The sequence below is a fragment of the Athene cunicularia genome (assembly GCF_003259725.1).
Source record: "Athene cunicularia isolate RWA chromosome 15 unlocalized genomic scaffold, athCun1 chr15_part1, whole genome shotgun sequence".
Taxonomy (NCBI): domain Eukaryota; kingdom Metazoa; phylum Chordata; class Aves; order Strigiformes; family Strigidae; genus Athene; species Athene cunicularia.
Window position 1 is genome coordinate 1,444,826 of NW_020799121.1, and position 7,911 is coordinate 1,452,736.

The following is a 7,911-nucleotide window of genomic DNA, read 5'->3' on the forward strand; positions in this document are numbered from 1 at the left end:
TATAAGAGACAGTGACTCGCCACAGGCCTCCGGCAACTCCCAGCCCCTGGGGACACAGAACATGGGTTGAAATCCCCCCCAAAATCCAGAAATCCTCAACCAACCGATGGTGGGGACATTCCCCCAGGGACCAGACCAGAGCAAATCCTTTCTGGAGTCACCACCTGCTCCGGGCTGAAATCTCTGGATTTTGTGCTGTTACCTGCAAACGCAGATGCAGCCAGTGAAATTCAGTCTGAAATGCTGACGTGTTCTTCCCATGTTTTAGGCAAAGACTAAGCAGTCAAACGCAGATAATGACTTGAAGCAGCAGCTCTTCAAGTGCCAACTGGTGTTCTTTTTCAAAAAAAGCAACTGAAATCAAACTGAAAATAATTTGAAGCTGATTAAATACAGAAAACCACCATTTTTCCCTGTTCACCTTCTTGCTTTCCAATGATACACGTACTTGTCCACCCCAGCACCCGCCAGGGATCGGGGTTTCTTCCAGGGCAGCCTCTTACAGCCCACGTGGCTGTGAGGGGGTATGACCCCTCACACAAGCAGGAACTGCTGTGCTGGGCTTTGGACACCCCCAGCTCAGCACCTAATCTGGGCAACTCGCTGGGTAAAACAAGGGCTTTGTAACCCAAACTTCCCATTTTCCCAGCCAAGGCCAGTGTTAAGCAAGGCAGGCACGGGGCACTGCTTAGTCTAGCTCCCACTTTTGGTTTTTCCTTTTACCTTCTACCTTGTCTCAAACAAGCTTTGTTTTTTCCTTTAAATTAACCTGGAGTAGAGGCTTTTCTTTCACACACCGTGTCCCTGCTGAAGCTGCTCACTCAGCTCCACAGTCAGCCGAGACAGGCAAGAAAAAAGTTCTCAACCCACTGCATTTGGAACATGGGATGCAGTGAATCCTACCTGCAGCCCCCAAAATGGTCAGTGTCAACATCAATGCTGCTGTGTAAATGTAATGCCAATTACATCACTCAAACTACATCAAAACTGTACAAGTTGGTACTAAAATTAAAGAAAAACATTAATTTTCTTAATTTTTCTTAAGAAAACTTTCTCTCTGACCTCCAAAAAGCTTATTCGTTCCCTCTGTGTGTCCCCTAATGATGCTGTGATTTGTACTGACATCAGTTCTGATATAAGTTTTAGATGGAAATCCAGTAATCCCTCACTGAAGCAAACACCTAAATACTGTGGCTTCTCTTCACCCTCAGCCCATCAACCCACCTGCTTGGTATTGCCCTGATGACTAAGAAGTTTTTAATTAAGAAGTTCTAGTAATAGCAGATAATAACAGAGCAAAACCAGTTGGACTATAGAGCTGCGAAGGGCCGCAGCAGCGAGGGTAGGAGACGAGTGGGAAGCGAGGAAGGGAGCTGTCTGCTGAGCTTAGACTTGTCCAGCGTTTCCCTGAGGCCAAAGCCCCCAGACTCTGCTTCCCTTAGGTGTGCACGTAAGTAAATATTTGGGCTTGAAAATCTCCTACGTCCCTGTAGTTGTTGGGTTTCAAGGCCTTACCGGGTGTCAAAGCACAGGAAGCCGTCATGCTGTGTAAAAACAGGGAAGTGAGAGAACAACCGTGTGGCTCTAAAGGGTGACGGCAGCAAAGTCCGTTGGCAGATCTGCACAGGGGAAGGGCCGGGGGGGGTGGCAGCACATGGCGAGTGCAACACGAAAGGAAACATCCTGTGGAAGGGTTTGTGGAGCTGCTGATAAACCATCGGGATCCCGCGTTCTCACCCCGTGCTCATCTCCAAAGCATGGGGCTCGGGGAAGCAACAGTGCCTTCCACGCTCACTGCATGTCTGGCAGTTCAGATCACCTCTTTCCTATGTCTTTTCCATGGGTTTATGAACACCAGAATTACTTTTTCCTAATACATGAGCTACAATTTACCTAAAGATAAGCCCCACAAACTGCAGATCCACCGAAACAGAAAACACAAGGGACTGTAAAATTGTCACTGTGTAGGAAAATGACAAATTTATTAAGATCTAGATATTCACTCTGAGGCTACAGCAGAATAAATGCTGTTACAAACAAATAAGCACTAGGGTCTAACACTTTATACTGCTGCTAAACAGCTCTCTGCTCTCATAGGTTTGCATGTTTTAAAACATTTAATGTTCTTGAAGTAATTAATCAAGACGTCAGATGTCATTTTAATACAAATTCCACCAAAAAAAATGTACAATCAAATGCATCACCTGTTGCCACTGCAAGGTAAAAATTATTTAATAACATAACTGTGGGAAATCGTTTTAAAAAACATATTTGTTAAATAGTAAGATAAAACTTTAGCAGCATTTAAAAAATTTGAAAGTCTGAAGAATATGGTAATCTTAAATCCCGAAATGCAACAATCCGAGCTCCGATGCCTGTGTTGTGTAAAACGAAGGGATGGGAATTCCTTATTCCTCTGCCTGGGAGATGGCATGCCTGCATGGCGTAGGGACAGCGAGACAGACAAACGTTTGTACAGACATGGCTGTATTAAAAGGTTACGTCTCTCTTTCTGCATCCTTGTTCTAGTGCTGGTGGATTCCCTCTTTAACAAAAAAATGAGCTGAATTGTTTCAAAAAAATCTTCAGCTGCCCAGGCCTGCTCTGGGCAGCCTCCTCCTGCGAGAGTGCTGCACTGCCCCTCAGAAAAAAAAAAAACAGGGGCAAAGGCAGTGCAGAGCGCACTGCGAGCAGAGGCTGCGTCACTCCCTTCCTTGCGACTCCAAAAAGAGCCTGAATCACTACTTTTGCTCTTTAACCAAGAAAGGCATTTCCATGGAGCTCACGAGCTGGTTCTGAGCGATGCCAGCGATGGAATCTAGCTGAGGGCAGCTCTAAGGATGATGTAAAACCTGATCTGGATCCTGCACCTGAGCAAAGGTCAGCACAGCCCAGTGAAATCCTGTCTTCTAACTGACTCTGGACACAGTTTTCTCAAAACCTCATTCTGAGTAATTCAGGATCTATTAGGGAGACAATTACAGACTAACCATGAACACCTGCACCACCTGACAAATGAGCTCTGAATCTGCTCAGCATTCCTGCATGTATTGCCCTGAAAGCTCAACGCCTCTCCCAGCGTGGGTGCCATCCCTCTCCTGGGTAGCCGAGTGCCTCCCGGCACCTTCTTTCCCTTCACCACCAGAGCCTTTGGTTTCCCTCCCTACCTGCTGCCACTCACCAGGAGAATTCAGCTGTGATCACCTAACTGCTGCCCGCTGCAAGGTGGCTGCTGCTGAACGACTCCTATGCCAGCCCTGCAAAGCTTGTGCCACGGGGCAGGAGTGGCTGGGCTCGCTGCTGCCCTACCTGGGGACCAGAGGGGCCATCGCTGCTCAGAGACTGTCTCATTCCGCAGCCACTGACACTATTTGTGAGACTCCCGACAAGCTGCACACGCCACCTTTGCCTAAGGAGACTGTTCTACAGCGCGTAAGACAGCACCAAAGGTGCCTATTGCGACAGTAACGCTGCCTCCTTGGAAGCTCTTGTGCTGTTTGAGAGCTGTAACAACAGAAAGAGGAAAGGACGTTCGCTAGGAAGAACTGATCACCGGACGAGCCCCTGCACGACGGCGGCTGCGCAGAGCTGCCAGGCCGCTGCTGCCCCCGATGGGAAGCCCTTCTGCACAATAACGGCTTCACACTATGTGGAAATTAAAAAGTTCTCTAACTCCCTCCAACAGTGGCAGAGGAGACCCGTGGGGTTTTGCTCAGCGTTTCTGAAGCAGAGAACATCCAAGCAGGGCGATGTCCGGGGCTGGGAGTACTGGTGTGCACGTAACATCTGCAGCCACCGCGCTACAGAGTAATGACTTACTGAAAAAGCACTTAGAAGTAACTCAAGTATGAAAGGAGCTATATAAAATCAAATTCTGGTGTATAATTGAAAACCTGCTGTTCCTTGGCATGTTCTTAATAGTGCAAAACATTATATATGCTTTGCTTTTTTATTCTTGAAGCTGTAAATACTACCACCAGCTGTGATCACGGCTCTGCCCAGAATCTGCAATTTTGATTAAATAAATACCATGAGATTATAAAGCAATTGTGCACAACATCTTGTGATTAGAACAGGTCTGTCCCAAAATAACTCGCAGTTGCTCAAGGAGCTCTTGAGTCCCCCTGAGAATTCAGGGCAAATCCTCTCTCTTGACTTCAAATATGTAAGAAAAGAAGTAACTGATGGCATATGAGCTTATGTGGTGGGAGCGCAGGCAGCCAGGCGGCTGAAACGAGCAAGTAGTCCTAGGAAAATGAGAATAATTGGACCGTTGTGCAGGAGACTTTTGCAGGACAAACAGCAGTTGAGTTTTCCACCTTCTGGGAAAAGACTGAAAGACATTAAACCTGAGTGAGTTTGGTTTGTTCCCAAAGAGCCACGACTCCACCATCCAGCACTAAGAATAAGGCAGAAAGTGTGCAAATGAGAACCGAGCTCTGATTCCCCCACCCTGCGCTGCCGCTGCTGCGAGTGCCGGCGCTTGCTCGCTGCAGGGGAAGGGAGACGTAGAGCTCCGTTTTCCAAACATCACTGAAAACAGGGCAAAGTCCCTGCATTTGGGCTAACATCATCGGCTCAATGCTTTGAAATATGATGGTCAGTTAAGGGGAAAAAGAAGAACGAGGTACCGAGGAAGATGAGACTCTCAGGCAGCTCTCCAGCCGCAGAAACCCGTGCTGATTGTACTGACAGGACCTGGTGGTGCACGTGGTTTGTGTCTTTTCCCCCTCCCTGGGACTCTTGCACCAGGAAAACCAAGCTTAATATTTTTTCTTCTAAGTTTAGGAGCAACAGTTTGTTGTCCCTTGCAAAGACACACAGTGGAAAGGAAAGCAAGAGGAGGCCTGCTGCAGCCTCCTTTTCAAAGGCCTTGGTGTTTCTGCTGAACCTCAAATATATCCCCTACGAAGGACAGGGAAGAAAAATAAAAAATTAGAAAGTGTGTTAGCAAATGCTCCCATGCAAAAGTCTAAACTTTATTCACTTTTATTTATATATTTAACAATTCTAAAGTATTTACTTCTTGCTTTGACAAAAATGAAAAATATAGGAGCACTTTACTCTCTTTAGGAGAGAACGGTTATATATACAGCTATGGAGAGATACTGCTTCCTCCTTTACATACAAAGAAAAATAATATTAATAAAAAAAGTGCTTCATCGATCAAAAAAAGACTAAGAGCTGCAAGCATTTATTCACACTGTACATCACAGACCCCAAAAACCCGTATCATAACCTCTTGGCACCTGTCATTAGGAACTGCAGAATCTTAGACTTATTTTTGACTGTCTATTTGCACCACAAACCCACACAATGTTAGTGTGCAGAACTACACCATGTCCCCTAAAGTCACACCCCTACTCGCCCCCTCCGCGGGGAGTCGGAGATGGGAGCTGTGTGTTACCCTGTTCCTGCTCCAGGCGTCTCCACCTCACGCGGAACAGCAACGCCTACGGTTCTACTCCAGATACTCACTGCACTGGTTCACCAACAAATACTTCTAGATTACAACTCGACTGGAGAACCCGTCTTTATCTTTGCTTTTCCCTCCTGATGGTTTGAAAAACGTTTCCCAACCTGTACCGGGGAGATCCCAAGATGCTTCGTTCCAGAGCCCCCCGCCGTTAGGGCACAGGCTGCTCTGCCAAACCAACCTCCTCGACATTCTTTTTTGTCTTGCGAATCTTCAGCTTACGCTGCAGCAGTGTAACGATTCTTGCAAAGGGTGTGGGAAGTTCAAAGTCAAAAATAACATATCTTGACATTTCCCCATCAGACCTAACAAATATTCCGAGATGGTTTTCTCTGTGTGATACTCGCTTTGGATTATGTGATTCTGACATTCCAGGGAAGGGAAGCGCTCCTTTCCCAAGGTCTCTTTAGATTTTGAGCCTTTGTAGCTAGAACTCTCAAATACTCCAGCAGGATTCTTGAGAATATCACAAGAGAAGTTGGAACTTTCTCTAGGCAACACACTGCGAAGCAGGATCTACATTTCTTCCTTGCCAAACTGCACTAAGCAGGCTCTATCGAAAGGAAAAGGGGATGGGTACCTAACGCTCATTTAAAAACATATATTCAATAGCTTCACACTTTAATGAGGTGACTCTAAAAGCGACTCAGATTGGGACAGAAGGAAGAAGAGGAATCCATGATGTATTTCAGGTCTTTTTAAAATCCTCAGGCAGGTTTTTCCTATCTGGAGTATACTGAATACAGACTGAAAAAGGAGGAGACATCCCAGGAGTCTTACAGGCACCAGTGCACTCCTCATGGGCCGAGTGCAGCGAAAACACCAGCGGTGTCACGGCTGCTCTTTTGTTGGTCTGAATAGTCTCATTAAAGTGCGAGTCTGAACTACAGCACGGCGGCCTGTTTGAAGGAACCATGACAAGTGCACTGCTCCAAAAGTAGCTTCGCATTGAGTAAACCATCCTACAGACGGGGCAAGGATAGAAGTTGAAGGTCTTCTACTTTCCCACTGGGTTTTAAATAATGAATTGCATTTAGAGAACTTCCGGGAGGCGCCAGTGTAAAACCCATCCCAGCCCGGCAGCCTGTTCAGTGGCCCTCCGGCCTCCGGCCCACGAGCGTGCCCCTGCCTTAGCCAGCGCTGCCCAGACGTGGCCACTCGGGGCCCAGCGCCAGGGCTGGTGGCAACCAGCAAGCAGGCCCGGAGCCGCCGAGCGTGGAAATCCGCCACCGGTTCCCCCTTCATGCAGCGAGGATAACTAAGCCCACTCTAAGAACAGAGAGGGAGAGTGCTCTCTTGGGAAAGAGATTCCCATTTCTTCTAGCAGCAACAGGTTCCCAAACAGCAGTTTCTTGTTTGGAAGTAACAGGAGTGACTGAAAGAACTAGCACTGACGCTACAGGTATTCACGCTTTGCACACTGGCTGGACTGATTCCCCTCTTCTTTCCTCCACAAAGTCGTCTGTCTGCAACAGTTCAGCAGTGGGACAGTTAAATACAAAAGGGAAACCTGGTTCTGGCGCCAGCTCCCTTCCCACTTCCACAATCTTCCAGCAAACAAACATATATATATTATTATATATACACACACACACGCACACGCGTAGACACATACACACAGATAGGACAGAAAGGAAAGGGGAACAGCTGGAAAAGGAGAATCCCACAATCCAGCGGTACGTCCTTGAGGCCTGTCCTGCCGAGCAGTGTTCCACGCCCCAACCTCCAAAGTGCACGGCTCCCGCATCCTCCCAGCCTCAGCCCATCGAGAACCCGCCTGCACGGCGGCTCCCCCGCTGCTTCGAGGCTGGAACTTTTAATTTGATGTGGCAGTGATGGGTTTATCCAGTTCGAGATCAAGGCTGGAACTGCTGGGGTGCAAGCTGCTGTAGCACGATTTGCAGACTCTGCTGGGTTCAAAGAGCTGCTGACTGGGAACGGGCACCTTCTGGTTGCAGCAGCTGGAGCAGAACACATTTCCACAATTCCTTGCATCAGGAAGAGAGGAGAAATGGAAAAAAAATATTAGAAGCAGTTGGACAAAGTTATACATGTTCTAGAATTATATTATTCACAGTGTTGTGATGGGGCCAGCCCTGGAGACTGCAGTTGCTCCTCCCCAGGTACCAAGAGGCATGCAAAGACAACCCTCCAGTGTCTGCACCCTGGGCTACTCCTAAAGCTGAAGCAGAACTCTAGGGAAGCTCTAGGGAACAGGCACCAGAAAGGAGCACAGATCTTCTTGATACAGAATTGCAGCTCATTAAACGTCTCTGCAGTGACAACTCTTCTGTACAACACTGTTTCGTGTCAAACCAGAGGGAACTGACCCCCCCCATGGAACAGGGGTATGTGCTCTCCCACGGATGCAGGAGCTTGGGCATGCTGCCACTGTCACTGACGCCCTGGGGGCACGGGACTAAGACGGGGGGGGG

The 7,911-nt window shown here is 47.8% G+C and overlaps 2 protein-coding genes across 5 annotated transcripts in view; one reads left to right on the forward strand and one right to left on the reverse strand.

The window, feature by feature from the left end:
• Positions 1-279, forward strand: part of LOC113486178 (acyl-CoA dehydrogenase family member 11-like) — a 19,548-nt gene extending 19,269 nt beyond the window's left edge. The window contains exon 15 of the mRNA XM_026859900.1: positions 269-279. Within this exon, the coding sequence (XP_026715701.1) occupies positions 269-279 (11 nt within the window). The remainder of the gene's footprint in view (positions 1-268) is intronic.
• Positions 280-1,960: 1,681 nt separating this feature from the next.
• Positions 1,961-7,911, reverse strand: part of MTMR3 (myotubularin related protein 3) — an 84,245-nt gene continuing 78,294 nt past the window's right edge. For all 4 annotated transcript variants that reach the window (XM_026859461.1, XM_026859458.1, XM_026859460.1 and 1 more), the window contains one exon: positions 1,961-7,464. In XM_026859461.1, coding sequence (XP_026715262.1) covers positions 7,293-7,464 — 172 coding nt within the window. In that variant the 3' untranslated portion in view covers positions 1,961-7,292. The remainder of the gene's footprint in view (positions 7,465-7,911) is intronic.